The sequence below is a fragment of the Pseudochaenichthys georgianus genome, chromosome 1, assembly GCF_902827115.2.
Source record: "Pseudochaenichthys georgianus chromosome 1, fPseGeo1.2, whole genome shotgun sequence".
Classification (NCBI taxonomy): domain Eukaryota; kingdom Metazoa; phylum Chordata; class Actinopteri; order Perciformes; family Channichthyidae; genus Pseudochaenichthys; species Pseudochaenichthys georgianus.
Window position 1 is genome coordinate 13,601,758 of NC_047503.1, and position 26,026 is coordinate 13,627,783.

The following is a 26,026-nucleotide window of genomic DNA, read 5'->3' on the forward strand; positions in this document are numbered from 1 at the left end:
GAGACTGTGAAGGAGGAGATGAAATGCAAAGCAGTACAAGAACAGTGGCATGATGGGGGCTGCAGATGTAACTGGGCCAATGGCTGCCTAAAAGAGTTACAGCAGATGGAGTTACAGCTGATGGACTGAAGAGAAGACAGAATCAGAGGAGTCGGCATGGTCGATTAGAAGTGAGGAGGCCGGGGTCACGGCTTGAGAAAACCAGAGGAGGAGAAAAGGAGAGCGGGAATGAGTGAGTTTACACATAAACACACTTATTCACAAAACGCACATTTAAAGAACTTGAATTAACTTCAGTGGGTTCTGGAGTACAGAGTAGAACCATATTCTTCAATCTTTTCACCATGTTAACAACATATTCTTTAAGAGATTTGTATTCACGTGTGAATAAAGTAGTGATCTCATTTGTTACAATATTGATCACCATTAAAGGGATAGTTTTAGGAACCACTCTATAAGACAAATCTTTATCTGTATGGATAATGTTAAAGGGAGAGCTAGTGCCAAGCCAGATATAGTATTCCAATCTAAAGAATTGATTTCACCATTGTGGCATAGTTATTACCATAGGAGGGCTTTAAGATGGAAATATGAAATGACTTCTGTTTTTAAATCCTTGATAAAGGAGGGAGTAATTGTTGCATGTTCGGACACCCAAGGTTCCACACACTGCTAAAGAGTTTAACATTTATTTTTAGGTGGACCAGAATTGAAGATGAGCTATGAAATGCATAGCAGAGCTACACAGATCCTAGTAATGTTTTGACACAAGATAATAGTTATGTACACAAGTTTCTGAAATAGATCTATTAGTCATTTTAATACTAATTAGGTGTAAATGAATTGCAGTAGTAGTAGTAGTACTCTAAGGAAGTGAGTTTTTGTACCAAGTTTCAGGAAAGGTGGGAGGCAGAAGTCCCAATGAAAAGTTAGAACCATCTTGAAAATCATAGTTGAAATCGTGAATGAATAAGGAATGGCGCTCCGCATATGATATATTTTTGTAGATAAAGGGTACCCGCCTATGCTGAATTACCTCTGAAAAGACTCTGCAGAGCACGACATGGCCAAAAGACCGAGACCAAATGACCTTTGACCCTGACTGACAGTGTGACAAAAGCACTGTCCATGACTGACTCTGGGGTGAACCTGACCAAACCTGACTTTAAAACCTGACAGTGTGAGTGTGGGTGTGTGTCTGCATATGATAAAGTGCAACTGCATGATTTAAAACAATGACTAATCAAGCATGTTTTTGGACTAACACATTATTTCTGGGGCTCTGTGTGAAATGAGAGGTTTCCTAACATTCCACAAAAGGGGAAACCGCACATGTGACCCGTTTCTAATCTACTTGATATTTCACTCCCACAGGAGGTGGCAGTTTGCAGAATGTGAAACTCAAACTAAAACATGAAGATTCTGTTTCTTTTAGGACTGAAAGATGGAGAGAAACACTTCATTTCACTGAGGTGTTTACTGTGGAAATGATGGATGTACATTTGGGAAAAATGTTTGGTATTTTCTTATAATCCATTATTACCTGAAGGTTTTCTTCCCATACAGGATTTTGGTTACACATGAGTTCATGTGTAAAAAGGGGGGAGTGTAAACTTCACAATGTACATTTTTCATTTAGGGACTGAAAGGAACCTGCTGCCCCAACTCGATTGTTCAATCTGACCATTGATTGACAGTTTTAGAATTGACCTGCTCCCTATCTGGGGATAAGATACAGTTTGATGAATGTTGACATGTCTCTAATAAAATATTGAGTTATAGCAGGTAACACAGATAAAGAATCAGTGGCCAAGGGGCTACCAGAGAGATGTAAGTCCAGAATGGAATACTGAAGAAGTTGACCTGTGAGTAATGTTTCAACTAATGTTTCAACAGGTATTAAAGTAACTGAGGTTTGAAATGTAGAAAGAACATATTTACAGTTAAGCTAAAACATAGTAATGTAATGAGACAACATTTAATTTAGACAACATCATGTAACTAGCCGGGTAAAGAAGTAAAAGCCATAGACTTTATTGTTTAGGTCATTATGGGGATATACATTTCATCTACATTTATAATAGAAAGACATTTGATGACAGTTTGTTGGAATTCTGTATTCATTTTTTCAGCGGGATAATATCTAAGCACTGACAGGTAAAAGCAGTATCCCCAGGAAATCATTCACTTTTTTAGTATTGTGATTTTGGTTGTTTTTGAATCCATAACATTAGTGTGTTTCTTTACCAGAAACATTAGCAGTTCAAATCATATTTAGATTTTTAATGGGATCTCAAGGATTTCATTTAAAAATAAACACAGATGCTTGTCAGAAATTCAGAGCTATTGAAATATGTTATTTAGTTTACCTAAAGATGTTGGGGTTCTTATTTAGTTGGCGCAGTCCAAGTATTAAGATTCTGAAGCTGTACAATTAATTTAGAAAACCTGTTCACAGACGTCTGTTGTTTTAAGACACCCCACCAACAGGCTCCAAGTGGCCTACGCAGTGGTGGGTCAAACAGCCGAGGGCCCCGGAGCGTAGGCTTGAGGGATTTGTATCAGATTTCTCCACACAGGTTGCTGACGGCAAAAGGGGGACCCGAGACGCAGGAGGCTGACGGTCATCAGGACAGAGTGGCTCAACCCCAGGCTCTCCGGCCCCGACCGAGTGACCCAGCGGATCTCTCATCCGTCCGCATAGGAGGAAAGGGGGACAGCTCGTACCACGGGAGCCAGTGTGCGGCGGGGAAACCACCTGCTAGGACCAGGGGACGACATCAGGACGGATCTGGCTCTCGTCAAGGAGGTCGACTCGGATGCTGTCATCAGTGGACTGGAGGAGAAGGACCTCGAGGACATCCATGCAGCAGACGACTTGGAAGCGGCTGGCAGTGGGCTGAGGGACTTGTCGAGGCAGCAGAGGAGTCTACTTCTCTCCGATAAGTTCCACCCGTGAAGGGAAAGCCGCATCTCCCCCTCCCTATCAGCTGTCGTTGTGGGCTATTCCTTCGGGGGGGGGGGCCGGCAGGCGGGCTGATGATTCACCACCAGGAGACTGCTTCTTAGCACTCAGCTCATGGTTCCTTCACGATTTCAAGTACTTTGGGTATCAGTTTCTGATAGATTTATACGATATTGGGGGACAGACACAGTAGATATGTTTCAAAATGCCTTGTGTAAGTTTATCTCTTGAGAATGAGATAAAAAGGGGGATTTGTAGTGAAATATTTGTATGTATTCATGTTAGCAAACTATGAATAAGCTTAAAATGGGAAATGATTTGTGTAAAAACTGTGAGCTGGATTTGGGGCCGGTTGACATGTGGTGTTGAGAACAAAGGAAGATGGGGGAAGGTGAGGGTTTGACTTGCATTCAACTCAGATCTAGAAGATAATGAAGCTGAGCTACTGTGATTGGGGGGACTTAAGATTTGAGGTATTGGTGATATTTGGGCGGCCAATCACGGAGGTCTGAAAGGGTGGATCAGATAACTCCTCCCATTGTTAGCAATGTATAAACACAGGAACCACGCTGTGTTCACTCTCTTTCCACTGGCTGGCTCACATGATTATCAAGTAAGTATGGGATCCCAAAGATAACTGTATTGAATTTGTACTGTATTGATTGTATTGCATTGTCATATTACCATTAAAGTAGATTATTGTTTAATGGTTACTTGGTAGCTCTGGATTCCTTCCTGTATGATAACCAGCTTGTTAGGGACGCGCGGAGATTTGAAAAGTGGACCAGTAATCCCTCAATATCTCCATCACCAACAATACACTGTAGAAGATCACAGTAACCAACACTGTACTGTAGAAGATCACAGTACCAACAATGTACTGTAGAAGATCACAGTAACTAACAATGTACTGTAGAAGATCACAGTAACCAACAATGCACTGTAGAATATCACAGTAACCAACAATGTACTGTAGATAATCACAGTACCAACAATGTACTGTAGAAGATCACAGTAACCAGAAATGTACTGTAGAAGATTACAGTAACCAACAATGCACTGTAGATAATCACAGTACCAACAATGTACTGTAGAAGATCACAGTAACCTCAATGTACTGAAGAAGATCACAGTAACCAACACTGTACTGTAGAAGATCACAGTAACCAACAATGTACTGTAGAAGATCACAGTAACCAACACTGTACTGTAGAAGATCACAGTACCAACAATGCACTGTAGATAATCACAGTACCAACAATGTACTGTAGAAGATCACAGTAACAAACAATGTACTGTAGAAGATCACAGTAACCAACAATGTACTGTAGAAGATCACAGTAACCAACAATGCACTGTAGATAATCACAGTAACCAACAATGTACTGTAGAAGATCACAGTAACCAACAATGCACTGTAGATAATCACAGTAACCAACAATGTACTGTAGAAGATCACAGTAACCAACAATGCACTGTAGATAATCACAGTAACCAACAATGTACTGTAGATATTCACAGTAACCAACAATGCACTGTAGATAATCACAGTAACCAACAATGTACTGTAGAACATCACAGTAACCAACAATGTACTGGAGAAGATCACAGTAACCAACAATGTACTGTAGAAGATCACAGTAACCAACAATGTACTGGAGAAGATCACAGTAACCAACAATGTACTGAAGAAGATCACAGTAACCAACAATGTACTGTAGAAGATCACAGTAACCAGCAATGTACTGGAGAAGATCACAGTAACCAACAATGTACTGTAGAAGATCACAGTAACCAACAATGTACTGTAGAAGAACCAAAAAAGAAAGAACTAACCGAAAAACCCCATTTCTAGAATAGCTAAAATATCTAAAATATCTTAAATAAACCAACATATTTTTCTTAATATACATAATCTTGATGCAGTGTAATTACTAGTTTGGCTATACTAGATATTTTATATACTTAGTAGATATATATTTGTAAGACCCTATCTCTTTGCAAACCGGAAGAACTACAAATGTGGTGCTGATTTATACAAAGAATGTGTCTTGGCATTGCACCTTAAAAACGCAACACAGAGGAATAAAAATAGACAAAAGTAAGGTAATAATCATAATTTGTATTATTATTGTGATGGCTCGAAAGTAGACGAGAATAGCCGATTGCAGCTGGATGAGGTCTCAACAAGCTTGCCTGAAGTCGGACAGCTCAGAGTCGGCTTGACTCGGTTTGCAATGGTGGAATTTGCGTTGGCGTTCTTCGTTGCAGATGAACAATTATTATATCACTCCAAATGAATGACTCAAGTGTCTGTTCATTTTAAAACAAATCAATACAAGGGGGGTTGAATCCTACATGTAAAAGACAGAACCACTACTTTGCAAAACTACTTCCGTCAGTGGTCTTGACCAGATTGCATTTATAAAGAATACACAAATGTGTTTAATCGTTAATGTCAGATATGTAAATACATTAGTTCCTGCTCAAGATTAGATTCAACTTTATTGTTATTGCACAGGTTACAGGTACTGAGAAAACAAAATGCAGTTTAGCTTCTAACCAGGAGTGCAAAAAGCAGTAAAGTGAAAAGCAATGTACACAATCTACAGAATACAATTTAGAATGAATTGAATGATGAATAAACAGTGAGGGGTATGAACAACAGGACACAGGAGTGGTTTAAATAAACTGGGTTTTTTATGTACCCAAAAGTACACAGAAAACATCATAAATCAATAAATTCTAATAACTAGGCCTATAAAAGAGGTCAACAGAAAATACCTCAAAGAAACATGGCATCATTAACACTTAGGTGTTAACTCAACCAACTGACCTACTACAATGAAAACCCAAGGAACCTATATAGTGGCTTGGCCAAACCAAGTTGAAACCATGGGATAATTAATAGTAACAGAAAACACTGATCAAACCCAAATCCCCCCTTTAACATGGAAGCAGGTGGTTTGTCCCAATCTGTCCCAATTGGCTCCTTGCAGTATTTATAAGTCCTCAGCGCTAGACCACACCCTTTGCTGAACCAGGAAGTAAACTCCCCCAATGGACATGGTAACTCAAGAGACAAAGAAAGTAATTAATACAAATAATTTTGTCAGTTAATTTATGTAACCCTAGCCAAAGTTTGACAGTCCTACGTCAGGCCGCTTAGTGAAAAAGCAAGTTAAGCTAACTGTACTCGGCAAGCTTATCAAAATGTCTTACACGTGTAAGATTTGTAAGTTCAGTACATGGTCCATTCCTGCATGCATTTGGTTGTTTGTATTCAAAGTGTTTTAAAATATTGTGTATTATCTAAGAATAGTGATAATGTATTTGCCAAACAGTGCCTTTTGTTGTGTCTCGTCAAATGTGTTAGTTATGTTTATGTATTATGTCTGTAATTTAATGTTTAGTCAGGTTTTCATGTTTATTCATGTCATGTCAGATCTGTCTATTTATGTCATTCATCTCTAGTTAAGTCCCCGTGTTTCATGTCGTGTCTCGTTTTCCATTTCCTGTTTCATTTTCTACTTACCTCTTGTCTCTCATTTCAGGCCCTGTTACTTCCTCCCTTTGTGTGTTTTCCCGCCATCGTCAGCGTCTCCCTGATTGTTTCCACCTGTTCCCACTCACCTCATGTTTAAATAGTCCTGTCTCCCCCCTGTCCTGTGTCAGTTTGTGTTTGTTCCCACGTGTGGTCGTGCCAGGCCTCAGTAAAGAGAGGGTTGTTTACAGTCTTGTCAGGTTGTGTTGTTTTTAGTGCTGTCAAAATTATCGCGTTAACGGCGGTAATTAATTTTTTGAATTAATTGCGTTAAAATATTTAACGCATTTAACGCATGTGCAGAATGGCCCGCCCCATACGTGCCACCAGTGGCAGCGCCAGGGTATGACTGGGGTAGGCTACACCCATACCAAGAAATGGCTTAGCCCCACCATGAAAAATGATGTTAAAGTAAGCAAAATAAAGTCTGCCAACTCGCGCGGAGTAAATTGCACAGACAGCAGTTAGTAAGATTGATTTCAGTAGCCACGGTTTTGAAAACTTTTGTCACGTAGTGATCGTCTTCTCAATAGAACATCTTTGATAACGGCGTGGTGTTGTTGCAGGAAGTCCCGACGGAGAATACTCTTGCTGTAGTACAGGGCAGAGCCATATAATAGTAATAATATGGCTCTGGTACAGGGGTGCACATAACTGGTACGCAGGTTATGTGCGTCATCTGAAATGCATACCGTCACTTGTGTCACAAAGCGCATTTGCGTACCGACGTACTTGTGAAGCTTTTCCAGAAGGCGGTTAGATCACCGGACGACAGTCGGTCTCCGTGTGCACAGACAGGGCTGCTGTTAACGTCGGTCTGTACAACGGAACTGTGCCAAAACTACGCCAACCGGCTGCGGAGGGAGACTCTCCCCTTCACTGGAGAACTGCGCTAAAACAGCTGATCACAACGTTCACACTCTGTGGTCACGAAGTACTCTACTAGCCCCCCCCCCTCTGTCGACTTTCCTGAAGTACTCCCCCGTTGATAGAAATCAACACGTAATGAATTAAGACCCCACGGTTTGATGATTGATAGGTGTGTGTGGGTTGTCTTTCATTTTGACATGCAGAAAAATGTTATAATAAACATACATACTGTATGTTAAATGGATATATCCGCCTGCTTTCATTTATCTTTCCATTCCCACAACAATATACATAAATAAATGGCATATTTTGGACATAGTTCGAATGGTGATTAATCATGATTAATTAATTTTTAAGCTGTGATTAATCTGATTAAAATGTTTAATCGTTTGACAGCCCTAGTTGTTTTGTTAGTTTAAGTTCTCTTTTTGCTATGCTTAGTTTTGTCCTCCTTGTGAGTGTGTTTTTGTTATTCTAGTACTTACTCTGTTAAGAGGGATTTTCTGTTCAATGACATTAAAAAGAAAATGTTTGTTACATTCAAGACTGTCTCTGGGTCGTGCATTTGGGTTCTCCAGTTTGTGTCGAGGACGTGACACCTTTTCAACTACAGCACGTCTCTAAAATGGCTTGGCAGAAGAAATGGCTTCATATTCTGTTTTGTTATCGCCACTGTTTTAAAAATGCAATCTCCATGTTTTTGGATATTAATATCGATTGTTTTATGGATGAAAATATTTATCATTTAGCACAAGAAAATACATGGTCTTGATACCGTTCAACAATTAAGAATGCATTGTTAAAATGTGTTTGCTGTCTCACTGCAGTTATTGGTGAGCTTTAAAATTGTGTCAAGAAATTCTGGTCATCTGTAAATCACCAGCATGACATGAAGTATACTATAATATATTGTTTTACAGTTAAAATACTGATACTCTAACTTAAAATTATAGCATTAAAGTTTCTATTTTACAATGGAAACACTATTACCGTAAACAAAAATACAATGCTTGGAAATTACTGTTTTATTTTACAGCTATAACAAAAAATAAAGTAATTACATATTGTTTCATTTTACAGTTAAAACACTATTACCGTAAACACAAATACACTTGGAATATATATATACTTGGAAGTTACTGTGTTTCATTTTACACTGTTACTGTAAATAAAAACTTGTAAATACTGTGATTACCTTTACAGTATTTAACTGGCAACAATTGACAAGTTACTTACTGTAATTCATTTTACATTAAGTAACTTGTCAATTGCTGCCAGTTAAATACTGTGAATTTCACGGTACGTTTCTTACAGTGTACTACATATTCTCAATTTTTCTTCTACGTTCAACTTCTACCCCACTACATCTCAGAGGTAAATATTGTACTTCCACTACATTTTTCTGCAGTAACTTTGATGATTACAATAATATATAATCAACATCATCATCATCATTATTGTACAATTCACACAGTACATAGCAGTAAACCTCTTTTAATAGCTGCACCTTTAAAGTAATGAACACAACAATGCATCACTACTCAATTAAGTAATAACATATATTATTCTGAAATAAGAGATTGTGTCATTGAGTCATTTTGATACAATAAGTACAATTTGAAACCTATACTATCTTACTTTACTTAAATTAGATTTTTAGTGTGAGATCTCTACTTGTAAAATAGTTGTTCCACACTGTAGTGTTGCTTCTTTAACATAAGTTCAGATCTGAATACTCTGTCCACCTCTGTCAAACAGGTAGAAATAAGGAGCATTTTTGTGAGAGACTCAGGGCTTTTGTCAATATCTGAATGAAATCAAATATACTTACGATACTGATGAGCTGTGCCAGAGACACCTGTATGGAGATGGTGACCTGCTGCGTCTTATTGATGGCCGGTCTGATCAGTTTGTTGTAGCGCTCTGGACTCAACAGGTAGTTCACCAGCCGCTCCTCTGCATTCTCCGCCCTGCTGCCTACAAGCCACAATGCAGAGAGTTGGAAAACATTCCATTTTGAAAGGGCTTTAAATCCCAAAAATAAAATGTTTTAAGTTGTATTTTCAATTTAAATGTATTTTTTTTAAATGTAATTACATATCATACATTTTAAAATACAACAAATACATGTTAATAAAGCTGTTGTTGTCTTTTTATGTCCCTGGCAATGACTTCAAATGCAACAATTACAATTATGTGTTCGTGTTAGCGTTGCTGTTCCAAGCATGACATCACAGTTTGTTTTCAGTTCAGTGTCACAATGATGAACAATAAACAAGTTGGCTGTAAATGAAGTAAATGTTTCCAAAGGGGCATTAAGGTGGAATCCCGTGTTCTCTTTATAATGCCAGTGTGTATGTGTTGGTGCTTCTAGCGGTCTCACGCTTAACTGCAGGGTTTTAGAGCAAAAGAACAAACAAAAAAACCCAGTCATGCATCCTCCCCCTGTGAGAGGACCCCTGAAGCGTTGTGTTTCCTCAGCCCTAAATTATTGGTTATGTAAAAAGTGATCGTATGAATAAGTCAGAAGCAAAATGCTCTCCTGGCTTCCCTCGGCCATTGTGTCTCCATTGTCAAACAAACTGACAACAGCAGAGAGAGCGTTAAATATTTGGAATGCTTCAGCCCCTCTGTGCCACATGAAGTTTCTGCTGTGTAAGATCACATGCAGCGAAGGCTGAGTGAGCTTCAATGTTCTCTTTCCAGAACAGCACCCTGCTGTACCAAGTTTTCATGTCACATTCAACGGCAAAAGTTTCAGCTAATTTGAAAGCAAGAGAGGCAAGGGAATCTGGAACTTAATGGAACTTCAGTCTAAAGTTTATTTTGACTTAATAATTAATTAGTTGATAAATTATTGTTGACATCATGTCTAAGAACCTGAGTCTATTAACACAAGAGGAAGATGTAAGTTAAACTGAAGGTTAATATAGTAGTAAGATGCCTTATTTCATATTTATATTCCATTTGAAGTGACTTTAAGTTAGATATAATGCTTGTATTTAACGTATAACCATGTGTGGGAAAGTTTAAGATTATACCTTGCAAATTATTCAGTTATTATGTAGTATATACTGCAAACATGTGTAACCTATTGGGAAAGAACACAAGGGGTTAGGTAATAATAAAGGGAAATTCAGCACACTTTGATGTACATTTCCCATCAGTTTGGATGCTAAAGAATGTCTCTATGCGTTCTATGTTGACCAAGAAAGCATCACTTGTATTGCAATGTATACAAAAGCAAAAATGGTACCCCAACGTATGAGTGCAGAGGATGTTATATCGTAATTCAGCTGGGCTTTTAATACACTGCAGCCCCACATCTTGCTTTAAAAACTGATAAAGATCAGTATAAATCCTTTTATCTTGAAATGGTATTTTTCGTTTTTTAACCAATCGCACTCAGCAAGTCAGGGTCAACAATGCCCTCTCAGAGCCCCGGACCATCAGTACTAGGGATGTCCCGATCACCTTTTTTTGCTCCCGATCCGATTCCGATCATTTGATTTTGACAATCTGCCGATACCGATTTTTCCCGATCCGATCTTTATGCAATGCATTAAGAGAAAAAAAAGGTAACAGATAACGGCTGGTCATCCAATGCGATGAATTCAGCTATCAGTTTCTCTTTCCTTTTAAAAGTCTCTGAAAGTGTCGGTTGTTTCAGTGCCGTTACCTGAGTGGCCGCTGTGTACTCGCCGTGTTGTTGTTGGTGTTTGTTTCTCAGGTAGCGTATTAGATTGGTCGTGTTGAACTCAGCTCTGTTCTTTCCACCACGCGGAACCTCTGCCTTGCAAACATTGCATCTGGCTGTTACACTGCCTTCGCTTTCAATTTCATAATACTTCCAAACTCCTGACATTTTCTCTGTCCCGACTCCCGAGTCACCAGCTGAACGTAGCCTCTCGTTAGCTTACTGCTACTATTAGACACTGCGCCCATTCTGTTGCCAGATTTCAGAGAAATAAGCAACCAGGTCTGAAAACAAGCCCAAAGAAAGCAACACATACATGATGTTGTGTAATTTTAAACCAAAACTAAGTCCTCAGGATGACTTTAAGACGTGAACATGGTCATTTTTGTTTTGTAACATTAAATAAATTTTAAAAAAAATTATCGATCCCCGATTTTTTGAAAATCACGTGATCGGCTCCGATCCCCGATCACGTGATTGGATCGGGACATCTCTAATCAGTACAGGAGCCCCCCAGGGTTGTGTGAGCTCCCCAGTCCTCTTCACACTGTACACAAACCACTGTATGAGAATCCACCCGGAGAATTATATCATCAAATTCTCAGATGATACAGCTATCCTTGTCTTAATGCACAAAGGCAGCAGTTCATCGGCTTATCACTCTGAAATAGAGAGATTTGTGCAGTGGTGTGATTTTAACCATCTCGTGCTGAATGTGAAGAAGACTGAGGAGATGGTGTGGGACCCAAAGGCAGTGGGTGACCTTAGGCCGGTGGTTATCCACAATGAACCCATAACTCAGGTCAGCTCCTATAAGTACCTTGGTGTCCATCTGGATAATACACTCAGCTGGAAGGCGCATGTTCAAGGTCTGTGCTCTAGACTTCAACAGCGATTGAACTTTCTGCGTCGACTCCGGGCTTTCGGAGTCGACGCAGAAGTTCATGTTACTGTTCTATCATGCAGTGTTGGAGAGCATCATTAGGTATGGTATTACTGCCTGGTATGGTAACTTGACAGTGCAGTCAAAGTCACAGATCGCTCGCCTGGTACAGACTGCTATGAAAATGATGGGGGTTAAAAAACACCCATCTCTCCAAAACATATATGAGCAGTCCATTATCAGACAGGAAAACAAAATTGTGTCTGATCCATGGACGTCTGATCCCACCCACATACTCCACCCAGAATTCCAGCTCCTACCTTCTGGTAGAAGATGCAGGGTTCCCAAGAGCAGGCTGAACCGCTATAAGCACTCATTCCTACCTATGTCCATTAAGCTTCTTAACATTCACATGAAATGAAATGTAGTCAAATGTAATGAAATGTACTTTTTAAATGTTGGCCATGAGGGAGTGCAATAGGTCGCCATTGTCAGTATGTGCGTCTGTTAGGGGTGTAACGGTACACGTACCCGTACCGAAATTATTCGGTACGGGCCCTTCGGTTCGGTACACGTGTGTACCGAAGTGTACCGAACGAATATAATGTTAAACGTAAAAAATTGAGAAAGTGAACAACTTTTTGGAAGTAATCTCAGGTGCTGCGTCGCAGCATTCAGAGTAATTTGCTCACATTGGGTTCAACGCGTCATAGAGCGAGCAAGGCATTTCATTGGATGAGAGGCATACTATGAGAGCTGGTCAGAGGGATGCGTTCAAATGTAGTCAGTAATTTGAGGAACTGTCGAACGCAGATAAAGTTGAGCTCGAAAATCCTCCAGCATCATTGAAGTCTCCGGTTTGGGAACATTTTGGTTTCGCAGTTACGTACAAGGATGACGGACAAAGACAGGTGGACGAACCAAAGCTGTTTGTCGGCATTGTTCAACTAAAATTGGTTACGCGGCTGGCAATACATCAAACTGGCACACTCTTGAAAAGGCATCACCTGAACGTGAATATCACCGGTACCAAAAGAAAAAAGACTGAAGTGCAAACCCAACTCCCGCTAGCATTTAAGCCTCCACCACTCGCAGAGAGTTCAGACCGAGCCAAAGCTATTACAAACGCCAAGTATCCTTATGTTGCCATGTTAGCAAAGCGCTACCTGGTTCTATCTGCTACCTCTGTCCGTAGCGAGAGGGTGTTCTCCACAGCAGGAGACATTGTTAGTGCCAGCAGATCTGCCCTTTCGACAAGCAATGTGGACAAGTTCATCTTTCTATAAAAAAACATGAAAATACAATGACAAGCAAGTCATAATGTCAAACTGGCTGCGGTACTAGTACAGTACAGTTCAAATACAGATTATTTAAGTTAATCGAAATGCTCACCTTAATGTTCATTTTATTATATTTTGTATTTATTTGAGTGACTATTCAGTTTAATAATAATTAAAAACCCAAAACTAATAGTTTATGTTTTGTGAGTACTAGTACAGTAAAGTTCAAATACAGATTATTTCAGTTCATCAAAATGCTGCACCTTAATGTTTATCTTATTATATTTTGTATTTATTTGAGTGAATACATTATTCACAGTTTAATAATAATAAAAAAATATATGTTTTGTTTTGTGAAAAAAAATTCTGCTGTACCGAAAACGTACCGAACCGAACCGTGACCAAAAGACCGAGGTACGTACCGAACCGAAATGTTTGTGAACCGTTACACCCCTAGCGTCTGTGTATTGTGTTTGTTCAAACGGTGTATGACTGATGATATGTGTATGTCTCTTAATGTCCACTATGTTTGTATATGTACATGTATGCGGAACTGCAGGACGGAGTCCAGAACAAATGTCCTTACGGGGACAATAAAGTATATCGTATCGTATCGTATTTATTCATGTATATGGCTGAAGAAATGCAGCAAAGAGAAGCCAAGGATGTTGCTGCATTACATTTGCAAGAAGATATGGCCAAATGGGGACGCTTCGCCATCAGATGCTTATGCCCAATTCACCTTGGTACATAATGGGAATGACAACTGATAATAGCATGTTGTGTCAAATATTTAGGCGTGTTATGGTAGTAGCAGCTAATGTAGCATCGAGCTGCCAGTTTTCAGCAGAAATGAGGAGGCTACAAAATGTTAAACAAGCAGTCTTCAGACCCAGCAAATGGCTCAAGTGATATCTTGAAGAAATATGCAATTTTTCACAAAGCTCCCTCTAGGGCCAAAAGGGCTCTTTATAACTTCCACAACAGACTGTGATGTATACAATTGATGAAGTTGTATATTTTTTTATAACTGGTTTGTTTTTTAATCTCTATGTTTTACGACAGATTCAGTAAAAGCAAATATGCTGGGGAATAGTGCCAAACATTATTGCATATAACAAGAGCTGGTCAAATCACCAGTCCTTCGGGGAAATACAAACACTCACAACAACATGGTGAAAGATACAGAAGTGCTATGCGCCTTCTTGGTGTATTACATCATTTCAATAATTCAAAGCTTGATTCTAGTGTATCTTTGTCTTGATGGATGTAACAGAATAATGCTTGGCTGTGTTTCCTGTCGTATCGGATCTTTGTCAGAGTCCATTAGTTGTCTGTTGCGTGGATATTACGTCGATGGCTCAGATTTTTCTTTTGTCTCATTAATTATTTTCCTATTGAGCTAAAGCGAAAGAGAAACCCACCAGCTAATGCAATTTCCGGGAAAAAACCCTGAAAGAAGGTCGGGTTGAAAAGAAAAGAAGCTCTCCTTTTAGGACACTGGTGAAGACAGCCAAGTGTTCTGCCTAAAAGACTGTGCTCTCTTGGCGGTAGGTATAAAATAGCCTCCTGTAAATTATTCAAGGGCCCATCTGCTTTTACTTACAAGTATCTTCAAAGTATGAACCACAAACAGTTTTTTAGGACCCTGTCTGTGAGGAAAAGTTGAGAGTTTGAATATAGAAACTCAACTTTGTCATCAAAGAGATTCACAGGGGTCTTAAAGTGGCCCTATTATGCTAATTGAACAACAAGTGACATCTTATGTAATTTCCAGGTTTCATAATTGTATTTCTACTGTGATATGTTTACATGCTTGAATGTTCAAAAAGTTCTTTATTTTTCATTCATATTGTTTATCTGATTGGTTAGCTGACAGGCTCTGTTGTGATTGGTCAACCGCTGAGAGATTTCCCGCCCATTAGCCTATCACATACAATGTATGAAGCCAATAGAAGCTTGAGTGTTACATAGTGATGTCACTATATAACACAAATGTAAAAAAGGACTATTATCAAGGTGTTTCAGGCAGGGGGAGTGTGTAGGAGAGGAAAGGGTAAATCTCAAAAAGCATAATAGGGCCTCTTTAAGTCATGAGGGCTCACACTTATCACCAGGCTCTATACCCAGAATGTAAACGAGATCTCACAGAATACAAATATGTATAAGGTCATTATCGCAACATTTGTATCAGCAACTGGTACCAATCACATCAGAAACTGTTTTTGCTCTTCTGCTATTTAAAGACACACATAGCGAAGCCTAGCTATTATTAATGAAACTCAGGTCATGTCCTTGATGTTCTCTCTGAAAACTGGGGATGTGGGCAGCTGGAGGAGCTGTTATTCTACAAATAAACTACACCTGATGGGGTATTTGATGGTGATGTTGATATCCTTTTCCACTCAATTGTATTTCAAATGTGGCTGGTTAAAAGTATATTAAATGGAATTTCAGTAAAATAATGTGTATGATATTTCTGGTATGTGGAGAAGAGGTTGAATTATGTATTGTGTGTAATGCATTGCATCATTACAAAATAAAAAACAGCAGTTTGATCAGTCTGTCCTCTCAAAGACTTCTCACAGTTGGATTTACAGTAATTAACCTTTCATAGCAAAGAAGCCTTCTGGATATCTTCTCATTTCATTAATAGCCCATTTCAAATTAGTGACACCTTTAATGTGAACTGTGCATCATTATCTACAACAAATTCGTATTATTGGGTAAGTTATCGCTTTGCAGCTCACTGAAACCTAATAAAGTCAATTTCATGTGTGTGTGTGTGTGGTGTGTGTGTGTGTGTGTGTGTGTGTGTGTGTGTGTGTGTGTGTGTGTGTGTGTGTGTGTGTGTGTGTGTGTGTGTGTGTGTGTGTGTGTGTGTGTGTGTGTGTGTGTGTGTGTGTGTGTGTGTGTGTGTGTGTGTGTGTGTGTGTGTGTGTGTGTGTGTGTGTGTGTGTGTGTGTGTGTGTGTGTGGGTGTGTGTGGGTGTGGGTGTGGTCTAGCATTACTATACTTGTGGGGACCTAACTCTGTTTACATAGTCACGTGTGGGGACTGGCTTCCCTTATGGGGACAAATTGGAGGTCCCCATGAGGGGAATCATTAATTTTAGGGTGAAGACTTGGTTAGGGTTAGGATTAGGGTAAGGTTAAGGGTAAGGGTTAGGCATGTGTTGGTTATGGATAAGTCTCCAGGAAATGCATGTAAATCAATGTAATGTCCCCTGAAGTGATGTATAAATGGTGTGTGTGTGTGTGTGTGTGTGTGTGTGTGTGTGTGTGTGTGTGTGTGTGTGTGTGTGTGTGTGTGTGTGTGTGTGTGTGTGTGTGTGTGTGGTGTGTGTGTGTGTGTGTGTGTGTGTGTGTGTGTGAAAGAGTGTGTGGGTGGGTGTGTGTGTGTGTGTGTGTGTGTGTGTGTGTGTGTGTGTGTGTGTGTGTGTGTGTGTGTGTGTGTGTGTGTGTGTGTGTGGTGTGTGTGTGTGTGTGTGTGTGTGTGTGTGTGTGGGTGGGTGTGTGTGTGTGTGTGTGTGTGTGTGTGTGTGTGTGTGTGTGTGTGTGTGTGTGTGTGTGTGTGTGTGTGTGTGTGTGTGTGTGTGTGTGTGTGTGTGTGTGTGTGTGTGTGTGTGAGAGAGAGAGAGAGAGAACGAGAGAGAGAGCGTGAGAGAGAGAGCGTGAGAGAGGGAGAGAGAGAGCGTGAGAGAGGGAGAGAGAGAGAGCGAGAGAGAGGGAGAGAGAGAGAGAGGGGGGGGGTTATTGAAGTGTGTCTTTATCTTTTTGCATAATTGCAAAATTGTGTGTGCATCAGCACCATGGACATTGTTTAATGATGGACAGAAAATGTACATTTGTTAAACCCATTTTTTTTGTACAAAAGCTGACTATATCAATAATACTCATTTTGAAAATCACAACGCGTTTTTGTGGTGAAAATATAATAAATAAGAACATTTTTTAAAACACTCGTTTTAATACGTCACCACACAGCCATACTTTGACAGGGGAACTTACTTGTGAGAGAGAGGATGAAGAGCAGGAGGACAGTGCTGGAAGTCATCTCCTTTCTTGGAAGACCTTGCTACTTTCTTATATTGTCCTCCAAAAAAACTGCATCAACAGTGAACAGCTGAAATATACAGTGTTAATACTCCGTCCCGATATCGTAAGCCTTTTTACAACTCACTTCTCTCCACGCGGAGTGATCTCCTTTTACCGGAATACTGAGCAGCGTCAAACCATAAAAAAGAAACTTCTCTAATATGATAAAGAGGTTGATTGAAGACAATGTTTATCTGCCAGAGACAACATGTTGGTCTTTTATTTTATAGATGACTACTAGAGAAGCCGTGCTGTCCATTGTGCGAAGCCACGGGGAAATTTAACCGATCCGAATACAGCTGTCCGACTGAGTGCCGCGCTTGTCGTCCATACAAAAAATCCGTATTTAACTTCTTCTCTGCTTGTAGGTAGCCACGCTCACCTGCGCTGTTCCGTCGTCTCTGATAAAAAGCAGACACGTTTAAAATAAATTCGGCACAGTGGCAGAAAGAGCAGCGTGAACGGGAAGGATGCGCATTGTACATGTGTTTCCCACGAAACTCCGTGTGGCCCCGAGGTGAAGCCAGGAGGAGGAGGAGGAGGGTGTGAGTGTGTGTGTGTGTGTTCCTCATTGAGCAGCGTCACGGCTTCAACTGATGGAGAGCTGCCGGTCGGTTAGCTGAGCCAGTGGTGCTGTGGTAGTCGACTTATCATGGCACGAAGCGAACACAAACTTCGACCAGAAAAGGAGGGAAACGCGCACTTCATGTGTGCTAAAGGAGCACAAGGCTACGACATGCTGTGCTATTATGGACACATTTACTCCAGGAATATTCGTTATAGTATAAACAGAAAGCCATGCCGTGCCAGCTGTCACCAGAAGTTGTCATAATGTGAGAGGGGAGGGCTCTAGGGGGGAGTAATGGAATAATACATTAAGCAAAAATACAACATCTAATAAAATATGATATTGCAGGATTTTAGAAAAAGACAAGGAACTGATGTTCTCAGTTTCGTCTTCAGTGTAATGTGTTGAAACCTACTTAAAGTACTCCATCTATTTTATATACATTTTCGTTATTGTATACATGATTGCAGGCCCGGTTCTACGGGGGTGCATAAGGGTGCATTGCACCCTCAGTTGAGTCGTTATGCACCCTCATTTGAAAAATGAAAAGTGAAAAAAAAAGAAATGAAAAGTGAAAAAAAAAAACAAGTGAAAAATATTACATATATAATAATAATAATAATAATAACAATAATAATAATAATAATAATAATAATAGTAGTAATAATAATAATAAGAAGAATATTAAGAAGAAGAATTTAGTTGAAATAAAATAAATTGGAATTGTGGTTAAATAACATTGCTGCATTTATTTGGTCAATTTAAACGGTAAGTAACGTTATTATGTCAGGTGCGTGTGACCTGTGCCGCTGCGCGTTCGTCATCTGCAAGGTTCTTACAAAGCTATCAGTGTCAGTGATGATGGACATCAGAAAATGGTTAAAACAACCAGCCCTTATCGCCAGCAGTAACACTGCAGTATCTACTGCAGGTAATAACAGTTCAGATCATGGGGACATTACGTTACACGCGGCCACTGTCGTGGACAATAACGCCCGACTCGCCGGCTTTGCCCGCCTCGCCCACGGAGGTGGAGCAGCCGCAGCGGTCTTCGTTGCCCCAAACACCGCCACCCCTCAGCGGCCCGCATGTGCCAGAGGACCTCGGCAAAACAGAGCCTGCCCAGGTATATTTAAAAAAGTGCCCAACTCGCCCGTAGGCTACTCATTTTGCAGCTCATGGTTTCAAAACAGAGATTGGCTGGAATATTCATGTAAAAAAGATGCCATCTTCTGCTATGCATGTAGACATTTCGGTTCAAGTAAGTCAGATGCCTTCACCACAACTGGCTACAACAACTGGCGCCATGCTCTTATAGGCTACGTGATAAGGGACTGGGAAGGCATGAATCAAGCAAAGAGCACATAGATCCATAGATCTCTTCATTTTGCTCTCAAAGTGCACCAGATTGATGCTTTTAACTTCAATATTTTAAAGAAAATCTTCCCGGGGGAGCCCCCGAGGGGCCCCCGGACCCCCCCAGAGGAGGTGAGGACCCCCATAGAGGGTGTTAGGTACACTCCCCATTTATAAAAATAGCACTTTACCACTGCACCCTCTCTAATCTCAGATGCACCCTTAGTCATTTTGTTCTGGAACCGGGCCTGGACCCCAGCAAGATAAACTAATTGGGATCCTAAAAAATCTGTATTGATCCCCAATAACAGCATGCCCAGCTAAAGGGAAACCAAGCAAGACAATCCACATGCTGCACATTTTGGATTGCATCTGTATCAGCAACAATCTTTATCTTTTAAGATTACCTCAAACTTGTTTTTTTATTAATTCAAAATATTATTTCCACATGACACTTGTTGCATACTGGATGACAATCGCTCCGAAACGAGTTGTGATTCAGCAGAATCCTCTCCAGCTGTATTTAAATGAGGTGAACACAGAACATGTTCCCTCTTCAGCAGGAGAATGTCAAAAAATAGCTCTGACCCTGCACAGCAACAAGAACACATTTTTGACCAGAGGGCGACTTTCAAATCAGGCCGTAGTGGGAATTGCTGTCACCACGATGTCTTTATTCATCCACCATCTGCAGCCTTTCTGTAATTCAACTCAGAAAAGAATAACTTCCAGTGCTGTAGTTAGTTGTATTCCTATCAAACTGTTTATATTGCTATGTATTGATTATGTTACGTTATCTTGCTGTTAAACACATTGAGCTGCATCTTTTCATAAAGTGCTATCCAAATAATGTTATTATTATAATCATTACATAATCTCAGGGCTGCTATGCAGAAACCCAGTGTGTGGGCCTCGCCTTTATATTCATACCAGGAGTCAGACCAAGCGCACATGGCTATGATTTGCCATTACACTAAAAGGAGAGTCATGTCGCAGGCCACTCAGCTGTAGGATACACGAAAAAGACAGAGAAAGGCTCGGTTGTGAAAGCAATAAAGAGGAGAAGACAGGGAGTCTGCACCTTTTTGAGATATTCCTGCTTCTTGCTCATGAATAACCCAATGCAGATTTACTGGCTGACAGGGGCCATAATAGATTTGTAGACTTGTGTCAAAACCAAAATAAATACACGTTTTTGTAATTGAATCTAAATCACACACACACACACACACATACACACACACCCACACACACACACATTCTCCTAATGCACTCATAAAGCCTCCTAACACAGAAATAATGATGTCACAACAAAGACTGATGAGAGATGTACTCCCGTGTCAGTATTCATGGCTCTAGCATGTGCATAAATCCCTCACAGTCCACGCCATATAGCTAACACATTACCCTTTTACACGGTCCAGTGGACATTTCAATCCGCCATAATGGAAGTGTGTGTCTGCTTCGGTCAAGTCAACTGGCATGAGCACGCCACAGTTTACGGCAATTCCCCAACGCCCTCCCTCTCTAACTCTGCTGTTCCACCGCCCCCTCTCTCTGTAACGGGCTGCTCAAGAGACAGGAACCAAGATGATTCCTGACACATTTATATATTTCTAGTCAGGACAGACTCTGTTTGGTGCTGACAATATATCAACTTGTTACACAGACGAGGAGTTACTGTGTCCGAGCTCCGTACTTGTTTGGTTTTTTAATCTTTATTTATCCCGATAAGGTCTGCTGAGTGTGCGTGTGTTGGTAAGATTGCTGAGCTTGCAACATACAACCTGCCTTTCCCTGTTCATAAACACACTCACACCTGGGTGAGCGCCTAATGTTAGAGCGGTTAACGGCTCCAGTGGCGGATTTGCATTATTTCATTAGGGTTGTTATAGAAAAAAAGCACCCTATAAGGATCTTTAATGCAGATATAAACAGTAAACAAAGAAGATAAACTCAACTGGGCTACTTTGACTAAATGTAGTGTCAGGTTGTCTTTAAAAGAGGGCCTTCCCGGGCAACTCAGTATCACACTAAAATGTTGGGGCAGAGACAAAATAATGATTGACATTAAAGCAGCAATCATATCTTGATTTGACTTCGTATGGGTAAAGTCACAAACACTTTTTTTACATTTCCTTGTAATGCACTTCTTACAATCGTCAAACACCATTAACTGTATTTAGAAGTGTATGTAGCCATCGTTTTGTGTGTTTGTCTCGAGTTTGGCTTCATCAGCATCTTGTTTGTTGGCACCAGAAGCAACCAATTGTTTAGGTTGGAGCTGAGAAAGAGCGAGGCCCAGCGGGACATGTGCTATTAGCATAAGGAACGCTTGAATACCAGCAAACCCCAGCTTGCTAGCTTGGTTAGCGTAACTTAATAAACTGAGATCTTAATTGGGTTGCTAATTGTGGCTTGCAAAAAACAGGCTTTGTGGTAGCGACCTGTCACTCAAAAATTACCATGGCCACAATTTAATATAATTTGAACGAGTTGCGACTCATAATAAAATGGCCCTTTTAATACAAGTTTCACTTCAACTTTTTTTGTAGGAACATTCTAAATTTGACATTTTAACCTTGGCCCCCAATCCTAAAGCAAACTCTATGACATCACAATTGCAACATGTACACTTAGTTTTATTAAATAATTTGGATAAACTGATCAACTCTTATGCCAGGTATTCATCAGCCCTCACTGCCCCAATCTCACCATGTTCAAATCACAAATCAAAACTCACCTTTTCAGAACTGCTTTTAATCTGTAATTAAGGGTTAGGGGTATTGTGTTTTATATATTTAAAATGTGTTGTTTTTATGAATTTTTACTTTGTAAAGTGTCTTTCCGTTTTATAGAAAAGTGCTCTATAAATAAAATGCATTATTATTATTATTTTTATTATTAAAAGGATTCTGGATTCCCGCTTGTGCTAGCATTGAGACTGGACCTCAGTTTTATTACATTCTATATTGCTTTATTATATTAATTGTTTTTCTTTTTCCAATAAGCATATGTTATCCATATAGAGGGCACATTTTAATCCCACACGTACTATGGGGTATATAGCATCATCCAGGGTTATTTTCTCTGCACGAACAGTAAGCTGACCATTTGAGTGGAGAGCTTCTTAAAATAAAAAAACCTCAAGTAAGACGTGGCAAACAGAAAGAAGGCACTAAGAATGTGCGTCGAAGCAACGAGCCAGTATAAGAGTCACATGGGGAAATGTTTTGAGATGTTTTCTATAACCACACCAAGATCATGAAAAAAAAGAAGTCACTGTGGGTTTAAAATGTAAAGGTCATATGTAGGGCAAACTCTTCCACAGAGGAGAGTCACTCCATCTACTTGAGAGTGAATTGGAGCGAGAGGTGTACGAGATATGAACACCTCGGCTTGGAGGCTGGGGGAGAGGAGTGGATTTGAGTGTCGTCGGAATAGTAATGGGAGGTGAGGGATGTTGTGATAGGGTCAAATAAACTGGAGTGAGAAGTAAATAGGAGTCCAGGAAGGCGCCTGCAGAAATGCCCTGCTCCCCACCACATCTCTGATAAGTGGACAGATCAAACACACAACATGAGACCCGGGGGCATCAACTCACTGTAAGGGACTGGGGTTACCTTATGTTGTGTGTTCACATCAAACCTACCAATCTAAGTTTATGGTAAAAAAAAAAAAACATCTCAAATTGAGCATGATTGTGGATATACCCTACTACCCTACTATTATGTATATGTCAACCGCCATCTGTGTCAGTAATACTTATTTAGTGAAACTCTGGCTGTTTGACAACAATGTTTTTCACTGTACTGATGTTGTTTGTTTTATTGTGTTGTTTTATGTTCATTGTCTGAAATCAATCAAATCTAAGTTAAAAAGGAAGATGTATTCCTTTCACTAGTCTGAAAGAAGAAATCTTATTGAAGCCAAATCTATAGCAGGTACTGCAGGACACTATCAATATTAATGACGTAGATAAGCAGGCCAAGCACATTATGTATACAGGTGTAATATGTTATCGAGGCCCTGGAGCGTATACATGTAATCCTCCTTCTGTGCTCTCACATCATCTCTGTCACTGTTTGTGTGAGTCCATGTGCAGCAAAACATGTGTAACTTCCTGTAACCATTTATAAAAATGTTGTTATTGCAAAGTGTTTTATAGTTTGATGGCTGGCAAATAATTAGCTTTTAATATCATATGAATGTGCACATATTCTACATAAGCAATGACTTAATTCATAGTATTTTTATAGGATATTTGAATTTACTACCAAGGTTGCCAGTTCATTTAACATATTAAAACTAATAACTAGTGCTGTCAAAATTATCGCGTTAACGGCGGTAATTCATCTTTTGAATTAATTGCGTTAAAATATTTAACGCATTTAACGCATGTGCAGAATGGCCCGCCCCATACGTGCCACCAGTGGCAGCGCCAGGGTATGACTGGGGTAGGCTACACCCATACCAAGAAATGGCTTAGCCCCACCATGAAAAATGATGTTAAAGTAAGCAAAATAAAGTCTGCCAACTCGCGCGGAGTAAATTGCACAGACAGCCGTTAGTAAGATTGATTTCAGTAGCCACGGTTTTGAAAACTTTTGTCACGTAGTGATCGTCTTCTCAATAGAACATCTTTGATAACGGCGTGGTGTTGTTGCAGGAAGTCCCGACGGAGAATACTCTTGCTGTAGTACAGGGCAGAGCCATATAATAGTAATAATATGGCTCTGGTACAGGGGTGCACATAACTGGTACGCAGGTTATGTGCGTCATCTGAAATGCGTACCGTCACTTGTGTCATAAAGCGCATTTGCGTACCGACGTACTTGTGAAGCTTTTCCAGAAGGCGGTTAGATCACCGGACGACAGAGTCGGTCTCCGTGTGCACAGACAGGGCTGCTGTTAACGTCGGTCTGTACAACGGAACTGTGCCAAAACTACGCCAACCGGCTGCGGAGGTAGACTCCCCCCTTCACTGGAGACCTGCGCTAAAACAGCTGATCACAACGTTCACACTCTGTGGTCACGAAGTACTCCACATCGCCCCCCCCCTCTGTCGACTTTCCTGAAGTACTCCCCCGTTGATATAAATCAACACGTAATGAATTAAGACCCCACGGTTTGATGATTGATAGGTGTGTGGGTTGTCTTTCATTTTGACATGCAGAAAAATGTTATAATAAACATACATACTGTATGTTAAATGGATATATCCGCCTGCTTTCATTTATCTTTCCATTCCCACAACAATATACATAAATAAATGGCATATTTTGGACATAGTTCGAATGGTGATTAATCATGATTAATTAATTTTTAAACTTTGATTAATCTGATTAAAATGTTTAATCGTTTGACAGCCCTACTAATAACATGTATTTCTGTGTTGCTGTTTTCTGTATGACATGTTGGACAAATGAACAGAAATACTTTCCAAAATTAAATCTATGTCCTCAAAAATCGTAATTAAACGTTGAATCAATGTATCTTGATGAAAAATAAATGTACTTACTCAACATCTCTTAGCTCACAGATATTATCAAATAACTGATTTTTAGACTGATTTTGCAGTAAGTAAGTTCACCTCAGGTACAGGGGAGGGGGCGTATTTGAAAGGCTTGAAACTGACTTAAAGTAAATCTATTTTCTTTATTGGCACGATATGACAGTGTAGATGATTACATGCCTTGATGTTTTGGACGGGTTTCACTCAGATTAAGCGGATTAGCTGACTCGATGTATGCAACACCTACTGCTTTACTGATGCATGGCAGCAGCCTGGATCTGGTTCAAAACGTCACTTAAAGATTGATTTCATAAAGTAATTTGATGAAATAAAGACTCAGTTTAACCTGTTCTGTATGTGATGGCTAGTGCAAACTAGATTGATTTAAATACACTCGACACGTTACATGTAGGATTTTACCAGTGGTGTAAAGTAACTAAGTACATTTACTCTAGAATTTTTATATTATGCTACTTTTAACTTTTACTCCACTAGAGTTTGTTGGCAAATGTTCTTCTTTTTACCCCACTACGTTAACTTGACAGACTTATTTACTTGTTATTTTGCAGATTTAGCTATGTACACAGGGGCGCCGTAAGGGGGTGAAAAGTTAGGACGATTCTAAGGGCCCGTGACTGACAGGGGCCCGAACAATTTTAGAACATTAAGAAAAAAATGTTTAGGTAACCAATGTGATATCTTTTCATGGGGCCCAAAATCCCTGACGGCGCCCCAATATGTACAAGATATAAATTGACACATACATTATCATATATTATTATAGGTTAAGCAACCCAGTAGTGTATTTTACTTTTGGTACTTAAAATAGATTGATGCTAATACTTTTTCACTTTTATTACAATTGAAGTACAATTTTGAAAGCAGGACTTTTACTTGTAAGTATTGTTAGTATTTTTACACTGTAGTGTTCTTCCACCTCTGGATTTTACCCACATTTTTTAATTGATGCAGTTGAATCTGTTCATAGCCTGCTATGTGCTTCAAATATAGTTTTCTAAAAAAAAAAGTAAATTAAAGCCAACCTTTCTAAAAAGATAAGAAGAAAAAAGTATTTAATTTGGTCATAGAAATTCTGTATCACCACTAGATGGCAGTAGTGACCTACTGAGTGGCTCTTATAAACAGCCTGCAGCTGACAGGTGTCTGCTGCTGTTAGTAGGTTGATGCTCATGCATGCACTCAACTGCATGTGCATGAGGATCAGAGTGTGTAAAAAAGCTTCTCTTTTCA

General features: G+C 39.8%; 1 protein-coding gene across 1 annotated transcript in view; it reads right to left on the reverse strand.

Moving 5' to 3' along the window:
- The window catches only part of LOC117450374 (neuronal acetylcholine receptor subunit beta-2-like), a 41,597-nt gene extending 23,760 nt beyond the window's left edge, over nucleotides 1-17,837 (reverse strand). Inside the window, exons 1-2 of the mRNA XM_034088284.1 lie at nucleotides 17,250-17,837; nucleotides 9,211-9,356 (exon numbers count right to left, since the gene is read on the reverse strand). Coding sequence (XP_033944175.1) covers nucleotides 9,211-9,356; nucleotides 17,250-17,295 — 192 coding nt within the window. The 5' untranslated portion in view covers nucleotides 17,296-17,837. The remainder of the gene's footprint in view (nucleotides 1-9,210; nucleotides 9,357-17,249) is intronic.
- Nucleotides 17,838-26,026: the final 8,189 nt, after the last annotated feature.